Source organism: Drosophila suzukii, chromosome 3 (genome assembly GCF_043229965.1).
Source record: "Drosophila suzukii chromosome 3, CBGP_Dsuzu_IsoJpt1.0, whole genome shotgun sequence".
NCBI lineage: Eukaryota > Metazoa > Arthropoda > Insecta > Diptera > Drosophilidae > Drosophila > Drosophila suzukii.
The window spans coordinates 21,064,883-21,088,575 of record NC_092082.1 but is presented as its reverse complement, the minus strand read 5'-3'; the positions used below and the strand labels follow the sequence as shown (position 1 = coordinate 21,088,575).

Genomic DNA, 23,693 nt, shown 5'->3' with positions numbered 1-23,693 from the left:
CGGCAGTGGGGCGGTGGAAGGTGGGAAGGTGGGGTCTTGGCCAAATGACTCACCCATTTCGCACACAGTCAACATCGGACAGCTGCTGTCGTCAGCTGTGTGCGAGAGAGTCGCTCTTCTAAGCCCTCTTCTCTCAGTCACCAGTTACCAGCTCGCAGTTACCAGTTCCCAGTTGCCAATCACCAGTTACCAGTTCCCATTCCCATTCCCAGCCAAAAACTTGTCGTTCTCTCAGCAGGCGAATCTGGTAATACCCAATACTTTGTTTGCAATTGGGTATACTAGACTCTTGTTATATCTTAAAAGTAAATATTAAACAAAAACTTATTCAAGGCAAAAGATATTATTTGTAGAACACTAAGGGAACCCGGATTTAAGAATTTGTGGGTTCTTCTTTCAAGCTTAAGGAAGTATCTTTATATGGTACGGTATGATCTTTATAAAATTATCTTTAAACCAAAGTTAGTTTGCTACTTCTTTGATATAGTTTTACTTTCTCTCCAAGTTGTATATACAATTTTTTTTTCTAAAAAGTATCCTAAAGTATTACTTGTGAAAATTTTCGTAAGAACTTGATTCTTTCGTTATGCAAATTAGTCAGTTTGTAGTTCTACATAAAAAGAAGATATGTACATTTATAGGTAGATTTTTGGTATTTTCTCTCAGAGGAGCATAAATACATATTCGGGCTCCATATTCGAACTATACGGAGTATATTTCCTTTGCAACACTTGACCACAAAGTTCTCAGATGTTTTCGTATGCTGAATGAGTGCCGCATTGCCAAACGGGCGAAACGGTACTTTTCGATTTATAGCCGGGGCCTTTGTCTTGTGCCAAAGAGAAAGAGAAAGAGACGGAGGCAGCGGCAAAATGATTGGGACTCAGTCACATTTTGGCAGAAGCTGATTCATATCGGCGCTTTTGGCCATTTTCCCAAACCCAATTCACTGTCATCCCCTCGCTAGTCATCCATCCATAAATCCATCGACATCCGCCATTGACAAAAAAATAACGTTAATTAAAATGTATACTTCCTAAGCTTGCCATGTCCGTTTCAAAACACAGGAAGAAAAACTCACTTTGTTTATTAATTTTTTCTTGAAGAAAATTTATACTGTCAATTAAGAGAACTCGTTATACTTAAGAACATAATAACACCTTTCAGAAAATAAATAGTTCTTAAAGATAATAAGATTTAAAAGTTGTAAAGATTATATATCGTGCAATCTTAAAATAGAAATGTTGGTTAAAATTAAAAATTTATATTTTTAAATACTTTTAGAAGTAAATGATTTCTGTTTTTTCTGTGCACTTACTTATGTTCACTGGTATGACGGTAAAGTTTTGTCTTTGTGCTTGATTAATGCGTAATTTCGTATTGTTAATTGTGACACACATTTAGTGGTATGGTGGGGTGATGGATGGGGGGTACGGAACCGCTCCCACAGCTCGTCCGCCGAGGAAATGGAGCGTGGCTCTGATAGATTAATGCGTTCGCCATGAGCTGCTACACAGTTCCTCTATTGTCTGCCACATCCACATGCAAAATCAATAAAAACCAACCTCAAGCTCCACAATTAGCCCCACAAATGCAGCTAGCTCAGCGAGAATAATATGCAATCCGTTGCTATTGTGCAGAAAACAATATGATTAAATTGGAAATTATTTCCCTGTGGTTTCACCCATAGAAGGAGAAAAGAGGTCTGCGATTATAGACCTGAATTTCACCTTCAAACACTTTAACTATGAACCAGAATTATTTAGAATCTTAAATATAATAGTTTGTTTGTTTTAAAAATACGTCACACAGATCGTCAAATATTAGTTGTAAGATTCCATCGACTTATGGGATGCAACAATAATTCTATAAAAACATCTAGAAGCCATAAGCAGCTTTTATTTGGCTGAATCTATGATTTTTGACTTTTTTATCACTTTATATATGATCCAGAATTATTTAAGATCTTAAATATAATGGTTTGTTTGTTTTAAAAGTAAGTCACACAGATCGTAAAAAATTAGTTTTAAAATTCCTCCAGCCTATTGGTTGCATAAAGAATTCTTTAAAAATGTCTAGAAACCTTAAAAAGCTTTCATTTGGCTGAATCATTCTGCATTTACCAAAATAATTTGCCGTTAAATATAGTAGCGAATACTTTGAAATTTTCTTGTAATTTATCGTTGTATTCAACTAATATATTTTGACGTTGTGCAGTCCTCAGGCGATTAATTGAATAAATTTCGAGTCATTTGGTCGTTTGTGATTCTTTTTTATTAATTTATGGCTGCAATTTTGTGACACCTTCATCAACAGAGGGAGATAGAGGGAGACAGAGGGAGATGGCACGATCATCATCAGTTTGAGCAAGGCTAATTGAAAGCAACAACAACCAGCTGAAAACAACGCGGAACAAAATGAATATTAATTGTTTTAAATAATTTTGAACTTGGCAAAGGCAAAGGCAAACGAAAGCGCTGATGGGGCAAACAGGCAATTTGACGAGCGTTTTTCCCTCCCTCTCTCACGCCCTGTCTATCCATCTCATCTTGATTTTTATTCGGCTGGCGCGCAGCTGTTTGATTGTCGCATGTTGGTGTACCTCTTGTTTTTGGCTGGTTCAAAGTACGGTCGGTCTCTTATAGAGATCTGTTGGAAGTCTTTTCAGAACTGAGATTTTATGTCTAGTTTTAGACTATTAAGTCCCCTAACATAATTTTCTCAAATTTGGTAGTTAGATTTTTCATTAAAGTAAACTATTATATTACGTATACATAATCTTATGCTTTTTGGGGACCATGAAAAGTTTATGGAATAATAAAATTAATTTATAAACACGGTTTTTTAATTTTTTATACGAAGGATGTATATTTTTTTTGGTATATTATATTTTGGGAACCTTGAAATCTCTATTTTTGAACACATCCTTACATTTTTAAATCAAAATGTATCTTTTTTTAAGGAGTGTTATATATTATACCACTTTTAAACAAAACTATGGACAAGAATATTAATATTGTTTTCTAAGTTTCTAAGCATTGTAAAAGCAGTCTACAAAAAAAAAACACATCACTTGTAATTTTTAAAGTTTTTATATATACAAAATTATTTTGTTTTTGCCAAAAAACCTGTTGCCCCCTTATGTAGGCAACAAAAAAAGACTTGTTATCTTTGTCCTTAAAAGGAATGCAAGTTTTTGATTTTATCATGACAGTGGGATTAGTTAGGGAGGTTCCACTGTACAAGTTCCGTCTGTTTCTGTCGCTTTTTCTGCAGTCATCATCGACATCGCGATGGGACATTCGTCTGCGTCATTCGGGGAAGAAGAAAGAAGGTATGCGACCGAGAATCGAGAGACGCGTGTTTGCATAACAAAATTTATAGAGCCACGTTATATATGTGCGCAATGTGCAATATGCAATATGCAATATGCAATAAGCGATGTGAAAGCTCAAATGCAAACTGCCGTTAGCCATTTCATTGAAAGTGCAGCGTTAGAACGAGAGGCATACATGTGTACGTAGAGTGGAAGAGAGGGCGAACAGCTGATTTGAGTACGTTCTCCCTCTCTCTTTGGGGCTCTCGCTTCTAATGGCTCGGGCCTCCCTCTCCCGCGCACACAATCAAAGCGCGCTGCGCCGCGACAAAGGTGCGCGTCGCGACAGACGGACAGTCTTCTGATTCCGCTGCCGAACGGCGGGCCGCACGCACGCAACAAAAAAACAAAAACACAAAGGAAGCCCATAAATATTGCCAATTAAAACAACCAAATATTAAACAAAACAACATAAAACCAACGATCACTCGTTTCCTTCGGTTAACGGTACGCGTCATAATCGACAAATGAAGCAAAACAAGGAAAACAACACAAGTCCGCAACTGGGTGAACTTTAAAAACAAGCAAAACAAAGAAAAATGAAAAGAAAACAGAGCAAGAAATTATTGATCAGTATTGGGATCACAATTTAATTAAATTTTAAAATGCCACTTAAACTAATTTAGTTCTTATTCTAAACCATTTGCTGAATTTAAACAACATCAATATAAGTAAAGCTAAAATTGAACGTTCCGAAATGAACTAATGGGTTCATTTAAACAAATTAAGAGGTTAATTGTTTTGTGATATATTTTAAAAAACTTTAAACTCTTAAATTAATTACACTTTTGTGGTAAATAATAATAATTTTCAAAAAATACAAAATGGTCCACAATTATCTGATTGTTATTTTTGTACCTAAATGAACTTTATTCATTTTAAAAGCTAAAAATGAACGTTCCGAAATGAACTAATGAGTTCATCTAAACAAATCAAGTGGTTAGTTGTTTTGTGATACAATTAAATGGACTTTAAACCATTAAATCAATTAAATTGCTGTAGCAAATAATAATAATTTACAAGAAATACAAAGTGGTCCAGAATTATCTGAGTTTTTCTGTTCCCAAATGAACTCTATTCATTTTAAAAGCTAAAAATGAACGTTTTGGAATGAATTCATGGGTTCATTTAAAGAAACCAAGTGACTAGTTGTTTTGTGATGGAATTTAAAAACTGAAACCCATATCATCAGTAACTTTGATTGTGGCATTTAATATGAAAATAATGTTATATGGTCCAGAACTATCAGATTTGTTTTTCTGTGCTCAAAAACGAACCGCAACCGGCGCACGCGTGTGCGTCACCGCTAACGTAGCGTCAACACGCCAGCCTCTGCGTTCGCGTCACCCGTTTCAATGGACTTGAAAAACGCGTTCGACACCCGATTAACCGGCCCCCCCACCCGCGATTAACCTTCAAATGAGTTTGTGATTTGTCCAGGTCCCGCCCACCCCCCTTTAGACCCCCTTCCCCTTTCCAACGACGCCAAATAGTCTCTTTTGTGAAGTTTCTTTTGAATTTGTGCACTCGTTTTTTCGCCACTTCACTTTACTTCACCACAATTGCATGGAAAAGTGTGTATATGTGTAAGGCTGAATGGGTTAATTGGTTAATGAGTCGTTTCGGTAGTAAGCAATCTAAAAGCTCCTTCCAATCAAATAATCTTATCTTGGGGTCTGTTCCAAAAAGCTTCTACTTTTATGATTGATAGTGACGATTCTCAAACTTAAACCTTTATTATCTTTTTTCACATTTTGGGTCTGTTTCCAATTACAATTTCAAGAACATTTAAACTTAAAATTAAAAAAAAATTTTTTTTTTCCGCTCCAAGGCTGCCATAGGCGTGAAAAAGGAAGTGGTTCCCAAATAATATTATCTAAAATGTAATATATGTCTGAATTTTTTTTAAATAAACAAACGGAAGTGACTTTTCAGTTCACGATATGCCACTACATGCTTCCAGTCTATATCACGATGGTATTTCAAAACAAGAACTGATTAGAGCTATGCAAATAATTTCGATTCGGATCGTTATCGGTGGCAGAGTTTCCAGTGGCAACAGGTTGGTTACCCATGCACGAATTTTTTAATCGGCCCCGCCACGATATTTTTCCATGCACTTGCTCGCTGCCAAGTATTTCCCATTTGTTCCTCATGAATTCGGTTGACTCACGAATTGACATCGATCAAAGGAGGGCAGACACATCGCCAGTCTTTGTACTTGACTCTATATGTCTGCCCACCCCGCAATTGTTGTTAATTAAGCGGCCGTTTCGATTTGCCATGATAATTTATACGCACTTGGGGAAACCTTTCGGTATTCTTTTAATTGACCAACTTTTGCTTTTACCCTTCTCTGCCTGCATAGGTGTTCTATCGCTCAATAGATAATTATCATCCGTGTCAGTTAAATAAACAGACCAGTTGCGGTGAGTGCGGTGCGGAATAGTGTGAATCCAACTGGATAAATGCACCGCTCGATCACATGACGTAATTCGCGCCCGGTTGAGTGGCCTCTAGTGCCGCCTTCGCTATTATGCATTCTGTATGAATATCTGACGAGTGAACGGTTCCAACCGGTTTCAGATGCAGATACACTTACAGATGCTATTGCATCTGAGAAATGGCAATGACAAATTGGGGCTGAGATTGTCAATCTGTAAACAGTAAGGGCTCCCTATAAGTTATTTGTATCGGTGAGAACATATTATCGCCATAGGGGTAGGATTCTTTTGAGATGCCGGAGCTCTGCCGACACACACAGTATAGAACATCTGGTTCACTGTATTACCAGGCCAACTTTTGATCTGCCGGAGCTCTGCCGACACACAGAGTATAAAACATCTGGTTCACTCTATTTCAAAGCCTAAGAACATGTTCTCTAAAACAAAGTATCGTTATTATAATTTTTAAAATCCCAAAAAACTTGGATCTTATAAGAAATACTTGAGATCAAGAAAGTGTATCCCAGTACAATGTATTTGCTGAATCAGAACACAGTCTTCAATTCATCTCCAACTCCAGCGTAATTTAACCCAGCTCTATTTGCGTCTTGGGGTCTAAAGAGTTGCTGGCCCACATTCGGCTTGTGCGGTGGTGTCTGGCTCCTATGTATGCCATTTACTTCATGGCACCCTGAGCTATCGTGTATCAATGAGACGTTTATGTGATGCCATTATTCTGTCACGTTTCCATGCTCATTTCGGCAGTCGATTTTTTCTGTTTCTGTGTCTTGGCCCAGGCCCTTTTTGCCTCGAGTGTTAAACACAAAGAGACGGAGTCAGTCCACAAAAAATATTTATAGAAGCCAGACCCCAAGACGGAGCTAGTAAGACAGGCTGTGCTTATGGCCAGGGACCATTACATCACCCCCATCATGTCATGATTGGGGTGACAGTCAACAAAGTTTGCGGCCAATTCCGGCAGTGAAAGCTCCTTCGCTCGAAGAAAAAGAGCTCACAGTATAGTGAAACTTCTTTAATTCGAACTACAAATAAAAACAAACCACTTTAAAGGCCATATAAATGAGTTGAAATAGAAGGTAAAACCACTTTCCTTAAAAGGGCGCTTATAATTCCCAACTGGTTCTAGCAAAAAAGCTTTAAATTATTTGTTTGTGTAAATATATTTTTTTGAGCATTCCCATGTCACAAAATATTTGCATAAAATTAATTTTGAACTATATAAAAATCAATGGAAATTTTTTTTTTAAGAGTTTATTCAAAGTGTCTGCTGCCCCGCATTTCTTTGTATCTTATCAGTCGTTTATTGCTGTTATTGTCTCTGTCTTTGGCTGTGTAGTTGTTGACTGCATTCTGGCTCGTTTGCGGCTATTAACTTATCGTACGACTCGGTTATATCTCCGCCGCTGTGGTTGTTGTTTTAGCAGTTTCAACACCTTTGGACACTTACACCGCCGTTACTTTCGACATCGTCAACAACAACAGCCCGCCCTCACACACACTGAGTGGTATATAGGCGGGTATACTCATATATAGCTAAATACTTACACAGTTGATAGCAGTTATGGAAAACCACGATATGGACGAGATGGAGGCGGGAAAGACAAGGGTCTTCCATTGTCTATTGTCGTGGATGTGCCTTTGTTTCTGGGCGTAGTTTAGTCATTGTTTGATATTAAGCAATATTCCCAACTACACCTACTCTCGATAAGCTCCATTTTCATTTCCATTTCTGTTCTGCTGTAATAATCAGCCCAGTTAGTAGGTCTATTTATCCATTTGCTCGATTTCATCATCATCAGCGAATAAGATAAACAGCTATTCTGGGATGGAAACATCAGAATAAACATCATTTACACATTTTCCCATATGGTTGTCATACGGACGGAATATTTGCATATCTCCATAAATTTCTATTTATTTATCGGACTATGGAAATTTGGGAATTTAAAAACAAATACATTTGGTTATATTCCAATGTTGGGCACTACATTGTTTAAATCAAACTGTATGTGACATTATACGTGGTTCAGAACTAATTATAATCAATTAGAGCAGTCTTTACTTTATTACTAAAAAGTTGTTAATGCTGATTGGACTAAAAATAAGGTAGAAATCCCAGTCACGTTTTTGAATTATCAGAAACCTCTTGAGAAATTGAATTGTCTACAATTTTGGAGTGACTAGAGGTTTTTTGAGTATGATATGCATATATGTATACTGCTGTATGAAAAAAACACCTAACTATTACTAATTAGTATCTCGTGCGATGTGGCAACAGCAAAAGCCTTTTAATTGATAGATCAATATCACGATGATTGGTTTTGTGCGTAGCATATGGTGAGGCCTATCGCAATATTTTGGGGTAAATGGAACACGAGAGTGAAGTCGGGAAAGCCCGTGAGCTTATCTGAAGTGATAAAGCAGGGAGTGGGGAGGTACGGGAGCGGTAAATGGACATGGACATGTGTGTTCAGGGCCACTTTAATGGGGGCTCATGTTCGTATGGCCCAGTTCATAGTCCCCCTGCTTTTCCACCTCCCTAGGGTCTTTAGGGCCATATGTTTCGAATCGCTCGATTCGCTGGCCGCCAGAATAATAAATATAACATTAGGACAGGTTCTCGGCCGTTTATGGCATATTTATATGGAATTCCCTAGCCGCTGGTCTCTGGCTTCTCTCCTTTGGCTAATTGATTCTTGGCCAGCTCTGAATATTTCAAGCTATTTGCCTTATCTTCGGCAAGGTCAAAGCCGAAGTGCCACCCACCTCTACCTTTATCCACTTCGTGCCAATACGGAAATGATGAGTTCGAATTTCAATTTTATTTATCACCAATTTTTTATGCACCCATTTCGGCTCTACGTTTCCACTTCGAAATTTGCGGCCTTTAGTTTTAGCTTTTAGCTCGACTCGTAGCGACGCAGCCCGAAATGCGAAACAAAATCCAAACGTGCCAATATATTTGCGGCCTATTCTGCGACATGGAAGCAAGGTGTTTATGTGTTAAAAAGAAGAAAAAATACGGGGGCCCCTATAAAACCCACTTTTTATAGGGCTGATGTGTGACGCTGCCAAGGAACTTCTTGTGAAATTGCAAGACCCCAAAAGAAGTCTTATCGTGCCACATAACACGTCACTTTGATTGGCCCAGTGTGTAAATTGAGTACGGGCGAACGTGTGTGGGTTAATGGTTTGTTTGCCAGTAGTTCTCATTGGATCGGAGGAGTAATAAAGTCGTCGCACGAATCGGTAATCGACTAAGAGCTTTTCCAAGTGAACGTGTTTCGGGATTCTCCGACATGAAATATGTGTCACGGGAACGTTAGTAAACCGCGTGAGAGAGAGTGAAAATAAGAAAGGGGAAGTCTATAATATAAACTTAATGGTCATTTAAGTGTTTTTACTGGATTAAGGACGTATTTGAAGAAAAAAGAAATTGCGGGAATAATAGGTAAACTGTAGATACTTGTGTTATATGGAAATATTTTAAAAAATATTAACAAAGTGTTTAGCATTTTTGATAGACTATAGTAATAAAAGAACAATTTTTTTTTTATCTCTTGAGACACCTAAATTATGTTAGGATAAATCATACAGCAATATTATCACTGTACATTTTTTGTAGAATTTCCAATGAAATTGCCTTTAAGTTATAGGGAATTTAAGGTAACACTTAAAGTTTACAATTTTAATGAAACTGCCTTTTAGTTTGAGGGAATTAAGGGTGAATTTCCCCCAAATCGAGTGCTCTAGGTCCTTAATTACAGGATTTGCCCGCCTTGGTTCCGCTAATCTTAGTATGCCATCGCCGAGTACATCCGGCAGGGCATTTAAATTGAGACTCGAGCACAATCCACTCAGAACGACCTTTCGTCGCCTCTGACCCGACACGCAAATTTTGTGCGACAAGAACGAAGGTAGCCGCAGATCGATAGGTAATGGGGGGTCCTTGGCTTTATTTGGCACTTGATGGAATAACTATTACTTAGAGTGCCACCGCTAAAACCCCCGCCTTTAAACCACTCCACCTGGCCTTTAAATGCGGGCGGATTTTCATTATCTGAGAGAACAACTGAACTGGGGAGTTGTTGTCTGGGGGTTACCTGTGGGCGCCACGCCTCGCCGCCCCCAGTAAATAATGAAAAACAAATGCGCACAATTGCCTGATATCCACATGGTATTATACATACGACGACTATATAGTATAGATATATATATGCATAGGAGTTTAGGCATTTTGAGTTTTATCAGCACGCTCCACTGATATCATGCGGGAACAGCGGGCGGTGGGTGGCATAATTATAATCAGAAGTAAGTTCATTTGTTTAAATGCCTAAAGAGCCGCTTTTGCCACTGACTCTCCGGTCGACTGATAATTTTTATTTTACCTCGGTTATGGCCCAGAGCACGAGCACTCTTGGGCTACGCAATTTTTTCGAGCTATTTGTATAAACAAAAACTATATGAAAAGACTTGTTGATTCATAGTTCTGATAAGAATTATGCTTTTCGTTCTTAAGTTTGAAGAGGGATTATAAATCTGGCAAAAGGCACGTGGTCTCAAAAGCTAAAAAAGTAGTACATGTTCTTGTAGTAGAATATTTGTTTCTTGTTTTTAATATTTAATAGAACATTTAAACAAAAAATAAATTTTCTCCTATAACAACATGAACCACTTTTTGTATAATTCAGAATTTAATTAAATAATTTATTAAATTACAATATAATATTTGTTAAGAAACATAAATATTCAACAACTCTTTAACAAACAGTAATAAATAAATGATTACAAATAAATATTATAATGACGTGGCTTAGATCATATTACTTGGGTACAGAGAGGCGATGGAAGAATGGGTGTAAATCACACGTTCTCAAGAGATTGGCCTACAACAACCACTCCGCTTGACCACAAACGCACTGGCGGATTCTGCGCTCCAGTCCTCGGACCGTGTTGATGAGCTCCTGGCAGAGTGACTCTCGTTCGGGACAACCCTTGCATTTGGCACCACCTGGACCGCAACCGCAATTGCATGGCCTTTGTGGTTTGGTGGGGCGAGTAGTGGGAGCGGGGCGAGTGGTTCGCGTTGTCCTAGCTGTGGTCCTTCGTGTAGTCTTTCGAGTTGTCTTTCGTGTTGTCCTTGGAGTGGTCCTGCGCGTTGTTGTTCCCTTCGTTGTGGTGGCTTTCTTTGTTGTGGTTGTTGTCTGTTTTGTGGTTGTTGTCTGTTTTGTAGTCGTTGTCGCACGAGTGGTTGTTGTAGCACGAGTGGTTGTCTTTGTTGTTGTTGAAGGAACCGTGGTCTTGCGGGTAGTCGTTGTAGGTGTTGTAGTCCTTTGGGTGGTTGTTGTCGTGGTTGTTGGAGCAGGAGTGGTAGTTGTGGTCGTGGTTGTTGGAGCAGGAGTGGTAGTTGTTGTAGTGGTTGTTGGAGCAGGAGTGGTGGTTGTCTTTGTTGTGGTTGTTGGAGCAGGAGTGGTGGTTGTCGTTGTAGGAGCAGGAGTGGTGGTTGTCGTTGTTGTGGTTGTTGGAGCAGGAGTGGTTGTTGTCGTTGTTGTTGTGGTTGTTGGAGCAGGAGTGGTGGTTGTCGTTGTTGTGGTTGTTGGAGCAAGAGTGGTGGTTGTCGTGGTTGTTGTGGTTGTTGGAGCAGGAGTGGTGGTTGTCGTTGTTGTTGTGGTTGTTGGAGCAGGAGTGGTGGTTGTCGTTGTTGTGGTTGTTGGAGCAGGAGTGGTGGTTGTCGTTGTTGTTGTTGTGGGAGCAGGAGTGGTTGTTGTCGTTGTTGTTGTCGTTGTTGAAGCAGGGGTGGTGGTTGTAGTGGTTTTTGGAGCATGAGTAGTGGTTGTCGTAGTTTTTCTGGTGGTTGTTGTCGTTGTCTTTCGAGTGGTTGTTGGAGCTGTAGTCGTTGTTTCTGGAGCACAAGTGGTTGTCTCCGGTTCTGGTTCTGGATCTGGGCAACCACATTCAGTCCCGGTGGTGCATCCCACTAAGCTAATAAGCAGGATGCTAGCTGCAAAGAAATTAAAGAAATACTTTGTGATGTTATCCTTTAAAGAAAAGTAGCTATGATCCTTTGAAATAAGTATCCTCTACCCACCAACAACTGTAGCTTTCATAATTTAAATGTATAAACTAAATACAACTAAATAAAACACTTTTGAGGTGAATCCGCCAACTGATACCTTACTTTCTGTAATCCTGTCCTTTTATACGAGCAGCCCACCAGTTAATGCTCATTGTGCAGTTTACACAGTGCATTTTAAAAATGGACTAAACGCCATTCGTTGGACGGGTAAATAACGATCTGTAAATAATTTTAAAAACGTGCCAGTCTTTCCTTACTAAACAAGGCCGTTTCAACTGGCGCGTGTAAAATATTTGCTCAAGTTTAAGGTTTTTGCCATCTTCAGAGGATTTCTTGGGTTTATTAAAATTTTATTAATTTAAAAATACCCAATTGCCATGGCAACCACCCACACGTTACTGGTTTAATCTTTCAGTTTGCTTAAAAGTTGTTGTTCATACTTTTTAAGCTTTCTGAAGGCTTATGATATCATTGCTTTTCTCATTTACGATATCACCATTATGTAATTCCTATAAAACATAAAAACATTATCATACTGTTAGTTCTCAAGGTCACCAGTTTTCCTATTTTAATATATGTTAATCACTTAAGACCCCCAAACCCTTCCTCGAGCAATGAAAAAGTTGAGTTGCTCATAGTTTTCCACTTGGTTCTCTCCAAAAGTCTTCTCTCTTTTTGGTTTCCACTGAATACCACGAGTTCTGCTTTTCTGGTGCGGACCGAGAGTAATATTTTTCAAGCGATAACATTTGAAGCGAGTCACTTGGGCGCTACGGGAGCTTTCGGTTCGGTTGGGTTCGTTCTTGGGCTAATTGTTTTCATTGCGGATCGCAGGAGGCAAGATGACCAAAGCAACGTAAACAATACCAAAAAATGAAAGAAACTCTAAGCTCAAAGGTGCCAACAAAAATAGGAGTAACGTTTGTATCTGAATCGGATCCAAAGAGAAAACTAAAGGGTTCGCCATCAACGTCGACCTCAACAATATCAACAACAACCACCGCATCGCCCCCACCGCCCCAAACTTCTTATGTGATTAAATGTCTGTTGAGAACGGCGCGTTTTATGTGGCAAGTGACGACAATACCCTCTAAAATCGGTGATACCATAGGTACCCTGTACCGTTATGCTCAGGACTCTGTCGATAGTTTTCTATGCGTAGCTGGGTGAGACTCCTTATACAGATCTAATAAACCATTTCTATAAAAAGAATCAATAATAACTATTCCGAACCTGAATCGTAATTTAATTGCAATATCTTTTCTTGTATATTTACAGCAAGGCCCGTCGCAAGGAACGCGATGGCGATCAAAATTCAACAGACACCAAATTGTATTTGGAGGAAAGTGTCCTAGAACGTAAATTACCTGAAGCTGATCTCAAAGCCTTAGTGGATCTTCCAGCTGGTTTGGACTACAATGAATGGCTAGCGTCACACAGTAAGTTTAAAAGTTTTGAGTTATAAAATAAGCTTAAAATATATCTAATCCCGAAGATAGATACATTTTTAGGAACATATAAAATATTCATATTGTCATCATCATAGTGAAATAAAATCATAACCCTGTTTAGTGTATTATAACGGTTGTAATCATTGTAATATATATCCTATACCAAATATAGAGAAATGTTTAAGAAGAAGAACATAGAGAATAATCATATTATTATCATATTGTAAGATTACAATCATTATGATAGTCGAATAGAGTTAGAACCTTATTTAAGGTGTATTATAACCCGCACCTTGTCATTTAAAATTCACGTGACTTTCCGTATATTCCGATTTTCCTTTCAAATTGCCTCTATTTACTCCCATCTGTCATTTTTCCCTATTGTTGCCAGCTTTGTCGTGTGATTTACAAATGAGTTTAACGAGCGGCTGGCCCCTGAGTTGTCAGCTGCTGTTTGGCAAAGGTTTGATAGCCTAATCGCCACTGGCCACTCAGTGGCTCCGGTTGAGTGCCCCGATTTATAAAGCTGTCCCCGCGGTGCACTATGTGTATAGTACATTATCGTCCAGCCAATGAACTTGAACGGAAGATTTCTGTCTGGGCGATAGCATTATCTGACTGCAGTTTATGAAGTGCGAGGGTACCCAAAAATGTGTGGGATGTATTTCTGAAAGCTTTGTATCTTCAAGAGCCATAAAAAAGCTGTTAAAAAAGCAGGTGTGACCAATGGACATAGATTTTCAATCTATTAAAATTCATTGAAAACTAAAAGGCTTTAAAGACTATTTTATGTATAATACTACTTATATATACAGTTTATATTACAAACCCTTTTTATTGACATTTTGAAGGCTGTTTACTAATAACAAGCATATTTAATAGCTGTCAAATTGTGACATACCACCCTATTTATTTTCCTTGGTTAGTGAATAAAGCTTTAATAGACATTTAATATCCTCCTAAGCCAATTTACTGTGAGTCACTTCTTAATTACTCGGCTGCTTCTCCGCCCGGAGGAGTCTTTTTGCTTACATCATTGGAGGAGAACCGAATCGATTTTGAGAAATTACATCATCTTGTAAATAATCTGTTTGCTGGGTGGCAGAATGCAAATTACACAGCTCTTTGTTGACTCAAATGAGGCAAATAATTGGCAATGTATCAGCAAATTGTTGCCACCAAAGCACCCGGGGCATCGGCCCTCGTTCTCCTCGGCCCCCTACTCATCCCAATCCCCAACCGTCTTTATTATCTTCCCTTGGTTTTGGAAAAACAATCAAAGCCAAACTGTTTGTCGTGGGCGACGATGATCAGGGTCATTTCACGTCGCCCGATGGCGTCAGCTGTTCATATGCAAATTTAATATTTGAAATTGCTGACTTCAGAGACATCCCCTTTGACGCCTCTCCTCACGCCTCAGCTTATCTTGGGATTGGGATTGGAATTGGGATAGGGTTTATTTTGCTCCACTTTTGCTGGCATTTCATAATGCAGCTCTCCGAGTGACGTAATGGGGACACTTGTGCAAATATTGAGTCGGCATTGACCTTACCGGGTGGTTCCGCTCAATAAATATCATTCTGGTCTTATCGCTAAACACCAGACACTGAAAGAAACTAAAAGAACTGCTAGGCGTTCCTTGTCGATGATAAGATTGCTGCTGCTTCGAAAGTTATCTGTGCGCCAGCTAAGGTTTTGCGAGGAGTTTTCACACTGATAAAGAAATGGAATGGTACAAATAAATGTATTAAATATTGGAATAAAAACACAATATTCAATAGAAAACATATAAAATAGTACCCTTTAATTTAAAAGGATTTTAATCTTCCCTGATTGAATACAATTTAACTTGGTAAAAAAAATTAATATCAATGATTAAAATTACTTATAATTTCTAAGTTTAATAATTTTATATTTAAAATTAATAAAAACTCAATAGATGGTAAAACAGTGTATAATATTTCCATTGAATTTGACAAATTTGGATTTATCAGGTTTTTTATCAGTGCAATTACTTAGCAGGCTGTTGATCTACACTTGTAGTTTATTTGTTTTGGTCAAGCTTGTAGATTAACAATACCTACTCAAAATAACTAAAATATAAGCTAATTTAAGGTGGCACTCATTCCTATAATAAATATGTACTTAATTCCTCATGATGACTATTCTAAAATTCTAACACAATTTTGTTCTTCCCCTTTTTCTAGCCCTCGCTCTATTTGAGCACGTGAACTTGGTTTATGGAACTATTAGTGAATTTTGTACACAATCCGGCTGCGCCGACATGACCGGACCCGGCAACAGGTGAGTCCTGAGAATCGCATTTCATTCGATTAGCAACCCATTTAATTGTATCTTCCACCCGGCAGAACGTACTTATGGTTCGACGAGAAGGGCAAGAAGACGCGCGTCGCAGCTCCACAGTACATCGACTATGTGATGACGTTCACCCAGAAGACGGTCAGCGATGAGTCGATATTCCCAACCAAATACGCCAACGAGTTCCCCGGCTCGTTTGAGTCGATCGCGCGGAAGATACTACGCTTGCAATTTCATGTGATAGCGCATCTGTATGCGGCGCATTTCCGAGAAATCGCGCTGCTCGGCTTGCACACCCATCTAAATCTGACGTTCGCGCACCTCACCGCCCTCCACAGGCGCTTCAACCTGATCGACGAGAAGGAGACCGATGTGCTGCGCGACCTTGAGGTGGCCCTGCGCCTCACCGACGACACCACTGGTGGATGTCAGGATGCCACCTCCTCCTCGTCGTCGGTCCACGAGCACTCCTCCGGCGACCTGCAACACCAGCAGCTACAGCAGCAGCAGCAGCATCAGCAGCAGCAGCAACACCACAACAGCAGCAGCAACAGCACCTCCTCGGCGGAGGCGTTGCACGTCAATTCACAAAGCAACAATGGCAGCACATCCGCCTCGGCATCGGTATCCCTCATCGATGGCGATGCGGTGGCGCCGCCAATCTGCACGCAACCGGAGGCGGGAGCGGGCTGCAAGCCGGCGGGCAGCAGCGGACTGCTGGGCGGCATACTGGGCGATCTGACCAGCGGCGAATTTGGTGATACAACGCGTTACTGCACATCGGCGGTTCCTCAGGCGGCGGCGGCGGCGGCTGACACTGCTGCCTTGAACAACGGCGCGGGCGCGGGCGCACTACATTTAAACTTTAGCAACAATAATAACAATAATCATAATCTGAATCACTTGAACCATCACCACCATCATCACCATGGCCACCATGGCCACCATCATGCGGCGCAGCAGCAACAGCAGCAGCAGCAGCACAGTGGGCTCATTCAGTGCAACGCAGCAGGCGGTGGTGGCAATGGTACTGGGGTAGCCACCGGCGGAGCCACTGCAGCAGCGTCCTCAACCACCACGGCATAGGTGGAGCAGTAGTAGCTACGAAAGGAGCAACAGCAGCAGCAGCAGCAACAGCAACAACAAAAAACATTAGAAATACTAGATTTACGCAAAAATGTTATTTAATGTTACTTCTATGATCCTAAAGTTGAAAATATTGTAAAAATAATAAAAAAAAAGAGAAAACATTAAAATGCAAAGACAGCTAATTGCGAAACAAAAAGCAGACATTGCATAAATGACACACAAGCTACAAAATTATTGAACAGCTAATCGAAGTTGGCATCGTAGTTCCGTAACGTTGATTTAGATATGTACTTATTGTATAGAAAGACAGAGAAAGAGCTGCAAGCATAGAGTTAGAGTTGTCGCGTGCTTATGCTTTACACGTATTTTAACCTTCCTCTTCTACAACAAATAAAATGTCCTGACTGAAGCCTGAGTGCAAATGCAAAGTCAACGCCTTCAAGGCAACCATAATAAAGAGTTTTGAACTACTCCAAAAATGGAAAAACGTCACTTTTAGAAAAGATTATACAGCAAAAGGAGTTTTTTGTTATTCCTAGGGCTTCAAATTTGATTCTCCTTTCTACTTATTTAAAGACTTACTTATTAGATTATACATTTTCGGATAAACCTAACTTATATAATTATAGATGTTTCTAAATGTAGCTTTTTGTTAGAGATTAGCAGAGCATTTCTACAGTTTGGGACTTAAATGATTTTCTAAATATTATATTGTGTTACAATATGTTTTTTAAGGTTTATAAGAACTTGATTTTGCTATTTCTTATATTTTTATTACCGAATGGTTCAAATGTACTTGTCCAAACTTTTGGTTTTGACACTAACCTAAGCAGTCACATTTTAAAATAGAGCGTATACTGGTTCAATTGTTCAGGAACGTAGCCACACATATTCTACTAGGCGGTGAAACGCAGTTTTAAAATAGTCAACCGTATTTTACTCGCAGTGTACTTGGCACAGCCAGCCTGAAAGTATGCACCGAAAAGTAACACACACGTAATGCGATCAGGCGCCTACCGGTATGCACCGAATATTTCACGACTTACGTACCACACTTCACCCACACAAAACACTCAAGATCGCACCGAATAATCTCCGAAAAGTATGCAGCGGAATCTACAACCACACATTGTTAAAGTATGGCAATTTTAAACCCAGTTTGTAACGATTGGACGACACATTTAATTATAAATATAGGGAAACACAAGATTTATGCTTCGGATTTCTGCCCAAATAAACAGTGGGGACTTGTATGTTGTGCTGTATTGTGTTGTGTTTATAATCCATAGCGAAAACAAATGGCAATGAAGAGAACTTACTTTAGAAACAGAAGCGTTCGAAGTAGAATACTAGAAGCAAATTTTGTGTATTACAATGGTTCACCTCTCCCGATGTAGATAATTGCAACTTGATCCACTCCAGTTTCACTGAACTACTGTCCAGGCCTAAGCTACAACACACTATACTCTTAAAGAACACACACTTTCTAACTGTTGAACTTTGAATGCGATGCAATGAACTATAAGAATACCAAAAACACGGCAAACGATACATGTATTTATATGTAGGTATGTGAGTTATTATTACAATACAGGTGGAAATGAAATGGAATGCAAAGACAAACCTTTTAAGTCGGCAAATAAGCAGATAAATGCAAACAGGGCAAAATCATGAGAGAAGATAATAAAATAAACTGTTATGTTCAATTGAGATGTGGTGTTTTATTTCAGGCTTACGATGGGTGTCCCTTGAAAAATATAATAACTTTTTCAGGTTTCCGGAAACAAGGAGGTTTCTATTTAAAGTCGGCATGACTTAAGCTACCTTTGCTTAGTTTAATCAAACTAAAATATCAAGACATCACTTTCCATAGCCTAATACTTCACAAAATATTCAATCTGTTAGTACAGTTATTTCAATATTTCTAAAGGAACACATTTTACAAGCTAAATTTACTGTTCGAAATCGGAGGGGATAGCTGGATCGATTGGTTAAGATGAGTATCTGGTAAGAGGATAAACTGGATTCCTCCAGGCTTGAGCTTTCTCATAATTAGATCGCAGGTCTTTCCGCACATCCCCGAATACCAGGTTGCGTGGCTCCCTCATTGATCTTGGTCGCACCAATCGCCACACGGACTGCAACTTCATCATCGAACAGGAGAATGGTACTACCAAGTCTTTCCCCTGTCACAGATTGATCCTTAGCTGCGCCTCTGATGTCTTCGACCGAATGCTTTACGGCGATTATAATGAGTCTGCCACTGGAGAAGTGCGACTGAACGATGTGGGTGCGGATATTTTCGAGAAGTTCAGGGACTACGTCTACGGCTATGAGTACGACAAGCTGCAAAAGTACGACTTTGATACTTTAATACGTCTCTGCGAGTTCGGCAACAAATACCTGGTGCATTCCCTTGAGGACGACTGTGTGAGGGAGCTACTGGTGCGCAAGGACTCCTTCGACATGGGGGAGTTACTGCGAATATTCGCTTGTGCCCATCGCATGAATAAGAAATCGCTTATAGACCAGATGTCCTGGGAGCTGAAAAGCACCTTTAGGAGCACTTTAGACCACTCGGTTGTATACGAATTCAACTGCGATGTCTTCAAGCACTATATCGAAGTGATTGCTGGAAAACTTTCCGAGGCTGATCGTTTTCGGCTGCTGGAAATGTATCTGAAATATAATGGTTTTGAAGCACCTGAGAACTTGAGTCAGGTGGAAAACGTGCAAAATTCCGAATCGGAACTGCCTTCAACCAGTTGCCTGCCGCTGGAGATTGGTTGCAGTTCCACTAACCCTGCCAAGGAGGAGGCCAAGAGGCCAAACTATGTGAGAGATCTGCTGGGTCTTATTGATTTTAGTAATCTCACGCCCAAGGAGTTCTACGAGGGTCCCGGCAAGTCCAGTTTTCTCAGCCTGACCCAGAAGTACGAGCATATGTATCAAATCGCCCGGAATTGCGTTGTGGCCAAGGAGGAGCTCCAACTGAAGGTGGGATCGCCCACGGAGCAGACCCCTCTCCTTTCCGAGTCACGGCGTATAGTCACCCTGGGAGGAACCTTGATACGCGAAGAACCGACAACCACTTCGCTGTCCTCGCACTATTCCCCCCGATCCAGCCGACGATTCCGCACCTGGTCGGCACACTGCGACATCTGATCTCGGAATTATACAAATATTCTTGTTTCGCATCCAAAATATATTTAGTACAGAATTCGATATTTATTTTACTCTCCACATGTGCATCAGAAGTGGGTGCTTAAGATTTTTAAATTAATATTTTAAGGTAAAAAATCTAAATAATCGAATTAACTGCTAGGTTCAAATAATTTTTAAAGTTTATTTAAAACTAAAGCAGGCCGAGAATGCGTACATTTTTTCAAGTGCTTGAACAAAATTCACTCAAGTAGATTTCCGAAAACCATCTGTTTCAGTTTTATTCTTTAAAAACAAAACAAAGCTAAGCAAACAAAAAGTAGCATATATTTATCATACTGTTAAGAAAAGGGAGAATTATATCTTGTTTGTGTTTTTAAATTTTTAAAACCGAGTAATTGTGAATTGAGATAATATATATTTTCAAGTGTTTGTATCTTGTTATTGTGAGTACTCATAAATAAACATTGTTTGCCTACAAATTAGAAATACTGATAAACAAATCGGCACAAAACAGAAATTTAATTTCTTATCTTTTTTGCACTCACGAATTATATTAGCCACTTGGCAAACATTTAATTTTTTCTTCGTATTATGAAAATACTAAAAAATGGTATGTACTTAACATATAGCATATATATATATATATATATATATAGCATGATTAAAATAAAATAACTAAATAAAATAAAATAAATTTGTAATTAAATATGTTAAATTTTGTTTTTAAGAAAAAGTTGTAAAACAAATAAAAGTAATATTAATCAAAAGTAAACCAATTTTTTAGGAAAAGGAACTCCCTATTTTTAAGTGTAGCTTCTGGTTAATCCCTTTGTGGAAGTGAGCTGATCTCGCTTCCCCAAAAGTAAATTTATTTCGCTGAAAGCCAGACTTTCTGAGAGAACCGTTCTCCCCATACAGTTCTCAGTTGAGTTTGGATCACGAAGCGAGACAGACGCTTCAGAGAAAGCGAAAATTCAGATCGCCGGCTAATTGAGGAAATGGCAATCTCCGCTTGGACGCTTCTGGTGGCGCTGATCGCGTGGCGATCTAGAGCTGAGGTCGACGCTCAGGTGCCGGGCCCCCGGACCCGATACCAGCCCAACTGGGCCAGCCTGGACCAGAGACCCCTGCCCCGGTGGTACGATGAGGCCAAGGTGGGCATCTTCCTGCACTACGGCGTGTACTCAGTACCCAGTTTCGGCTCCGAGTGGTTCTGGACTAACTGGAAAAGTAAGATCAAAACATTTCATATATATATGCAGTTTAGAGTGTTTGGTTCAAATTTCAGTTGAACCCATCACTATGTAAAACTAAAAAATCTTTTAGTTTATTATAACGTCAAATATATTATATCATTATTTTTTTTGTTTCTTTTAAAAAAATTAGATATAACAGTCTAACAGGTTTTCATGTAGATTCGAGTGCTGGTAACTGAGATCTTCGACTCCGTATTATTTTTATAGCACATATTCCAGTTTAAATGGATTGTTCCCTTTCAGATCTCCGTAATCCGGGCTACGTTCAATTCATGCAACGCAATTACAAGCCCGACTTCACTTATCAGGAATTCGCCAGCCAATTCACAGCGGAGCTATTCAATGCCACCGAGTGGGCGTTACTTTTCCGAGATAGCGGGGCCAGGTACATATAGTTTTATCTGTATATTTTTCGGATCATTTATTTTCATCACCATATCCAGATATGTAGTGCTCACCAGCAAGCATCACGATGGCTTCACGCTGTGGCCCTCGAAGAACAGTTTCGGATGGAATGCCGTGGATGTGGGTCCCAAGCGGGACATAATCAGTAAGTGGGCCCTAGAGTAGATATTTACTTTACTTCTAAATTTACTATCATTATCTACAACTCGTTTATACAATTTATTATACTTATTTTTTTTTACTTAAAAGTATTTGTAAACATTATAATCTAAACCTTATTAACTTTTCTTTTGGTAATCTGATAAAAAATGGAGTAATAAAAATAACTATTTGCATATTGTTTTTAAAATATTTTGGTATTTAAAATTAGTAAAAAACGTACCAAAAAAGAATTAAATTATATAAGGAATCTTTGGACTTAATATGTTTTTTATCAGTGCACTTATATATATTTTTGTTGATCTCTATCAATTTATACAAGGGACTGTAAATGTTTATAATAATTGTTAATCTGTTTTTTGTATCGAAAAATCACCCACTAAGGATCGACGCACGCAGAATTCTCTTCGGAAAGTCTATCCATTTTTGTATTTTAGATATTTACAATATTCATCAAAAATAATAATAATTTTGAGTTTTATAATAAAAATAAAAATAAATTTTTATTCCATTACTATTTAATGTGGGTACTTGTAACATGTTTATCTTTATTGTTTTAAGTTGATTTTTAATAATAATCTTTCTTCCCAGAGGAACTTGCTGCCGCCATTCGGAAGGAATCGAGTCTGAAGTTCGGGCTCTACTACTCCCTGTTCGAGTGGTTCAACCCGCTGTGGACCGACGACAAGTTGCACCTGTTGATGCAGCAGCACTTTGTGGAGCGGAAGGTGCGGCCGGAGCAGATGGAGCTGGTGCAGGAGTATCTGCCGGAGATCATCTGGTCCGATGGCGACTGGGAGGCTCCGGCCAAGTACTGGCGTTCCGAGGAGTTCATCGCCTGGCTGTACAACGACAGTCCTGTGAGGGACACGGTGGTGACCAATGATCGCTGGGGCTTTGGCACCGCCTGCTTGCACGGCGACTTCTACAATTGTGCCGATCGCTTCAATCCCGGAATTCTGCAGGCGCACAAGTGGGAGAATGCCTTCACCCTGGATCGCACCAGCTGGGGTCAGCGATTCGATGTCACCCTAGCCGATTTTATGACCTCCAAGGATGTCATCAAAGGTGAGTGCAAAAATTACAAAAAAAGATCTAAGTTCCATATCTCCAATCTTGAATCTTTCAGAGATCGTCACCACCGTCAGCTGCAATGGCAATGTGCTCATCAATGTGGGACCCACCAAGTATGGTACTATCCTGCCCATTTTCGAGGAGCGACTGAGGGACATGGGTCGCTGGCTGGAGATCAACGGCGAAGGTATCTACGGCAGTGTGCCCTGGATTTACCAGAATGACACTATCACCCCGGGTGTTTGGTATACCCGACAACAGGAGGCCTCCAATGGAAACATTTCCGTTTATGCATTTGTGCTGGAATATCCTTACGACACCAATGAGCTGGATATTTATCCCCTTGGCAAGGAGATTAACATCTTCCGCAATGTCATGTTGACCGGGTTTGATCTGGGCACCGGTGGAGAGATCCTAAATGAACAGACCACCCAAGTCGTTATGTTGGGCATGGAAGGCACCAAAATAAAGGTAAGTTAGGAAGGATAATATGTAGTTGTTTTATAACTAAGTTGTAATATGTTTAAATCTCCAGTGGACTGCGGATCATAACAGATTGCACATTGTGTTTCCTCCCAAAAATCACATCGATAAGCGAGGACTGGACTACGCTTGGACCTTTAAAATAACTATATCGTATTAGCAGTCAGTACAAGAATAACCCTGCATTTTAAACTATTATAGGTTTTATTGACCAGGCTAAGTTATTTTCATTAAGGGAGCTATTTTCGTACATTTCCCAATTAAAAATGATCAACGATTATCAATAAATAAAATCTAAAAATCTCCTTATTGAGTTACAAATTAATAAAATTTTACTCGTTTTATATTTGTGAAACTAAAAAAAATTGTAACTCC

General features: G+C 39.4%; 4 protein-coding genes across 9 annotated transcripts in view; 3 read left to right on the top strand and 1 right to left on the bottom strand.

The window, feature by feature from the left end:
* Positions 1–16,823, top strand: part of Mob2 (MOB kinase activator 2) — a 46,552-nt gene extending 29,729 nt beyond the window's left edge. For 3 of the 5 annotated variants that reach the window (XM_036816275.3, XM_036816272.3, XM_036816271.3), the window contains 3 exons: positions 13,196–13,356; positions 15,576–15,672; positions 15,738–16,823. In XM_036816275.3, coding sequence (XP_036672170.3) covers positions 13,196–13,356; positions 15,576–15,672; positions 15,738–16,773 — 1,294 coding nt within the window. In that variant the 3' untranslated portion in view covers positions 16,774–16,823. Of the gene's footprint in view, positions 1–3,676; positions 3,884–12,751; positions 13,084–13,195; positions 13,357–15,575; positions 15,673–15,737 lie in introns of those variants that run through there. The other 2 variants (XM_036816273.3, XM_036816274.3) reach the window with 2 other exon arrangements.
* On the bottom strand, positions 10,758–12,023 carry LOC118877460 (Salivary gland secretion 3). Its single transcript, XM_036816432.3, has 2 exons — positions 11,930–12,023; positions 10,758–11,842 (listed from the first exon to the last, which is right to left on the bottom strand). The coding sequence occupies exon 2, from the start codon at positions 11,794–11,796 to the stop codon at positions 10,933–10,935; it is 864 nt and encodes a 287-aa protein (XP_036672327.3). The 5' UTR covers positions 11,797–11,842; positions 11,930–12,023; the 3' UTR covers positions 10,758–10,932.
* Positions 16,824–18,612: 1,789 nt separating the features above from the next.
* LOC108017060 (kelch-like protein 41a) lies at positions 18,613–20,001 on the top strand. Of its 2 annotated transcripts, none has more exons than XM_065864498.2 (2): positions 18,613–18,783; positions 18,867–20,001. In XM_065864498.2, the coding sequence occupies exons 1-2, from the start codon at positions 18,773–18,775 to the stop codon at positions 19,939–19,941; spliced, it is 1,086 nt and encodes a 361-aa protein (XP_065720570.2). In that variant the 5' UTR covers positions 18,613–18,772; the 3' UTR covers positions 19,942–20,001. The 2 variants fall into 2 exon arrangements, with proteins under 2 accessions (XP_065720570.2, XP_016939506.4); XM_017084017.4 differs by having other exon boundaries at positions 18,616–18,783; positions 18,840–20,001.
* An 849-nt stretch (positions 20,002–20,850) lies between these two features.
* On the top strand, positions 20,851–23,648 carry Fuca (alpha-L-fucosidase). The gene is made up of 6 exons (XM_036815936.3): positions 20,851–21,171; positions 21,441–21,582; positions 21,641–21,747; positions 22,353–22,829; positions 22,891–23,306; positions 23,371–23,648. The coding sequence occupies exons 1-6, from the start codon at positions 20,940–20,942 to the stop codon at positions 23,476–23,478; spliced, it is 1,482 nt and encodes a 493-aa protein (XP_036671831.3). The 5' UTR covers positions 20,851–20,939; the 3' UTR covers positions 23,479–23,648.
* Positions 23,649–23,693: the final 45 nt, after the last annotated feature.

Excerpts from the sequence above, each read along its gene's own strand:
- LOC118877460 (XM_036816432.3), bottom strand. The coding sequence starts at position 11,796 with ATGTGGTTGCCCAGATCCAGAACCAGAACCGGAGACAACCACTTGTGC.
- Fuca (XM_036815936.3), top strand. The coding sequence starts at position 20,940 with ATGGCAATCTCCGCTTGGACGCTTCTGGTGGCGCTGATCGCGTGGCGA. Across the intron at positions 21,583-21,640 it reads TTCCGAGATAGCGGGGCCAG|ATATGTAGTGCTCACCAGCA; the intron begins GTACATATAGTT and ends CACCATATCCAG. Across the intron at positions 21,748-22,352 it reads TCCCAAGCGGGACATAATCA|AGGAACTTGCTGCCGCCATT; the intron begins GTAAGTGGGCCC and ends CTTTCTTCCCAG.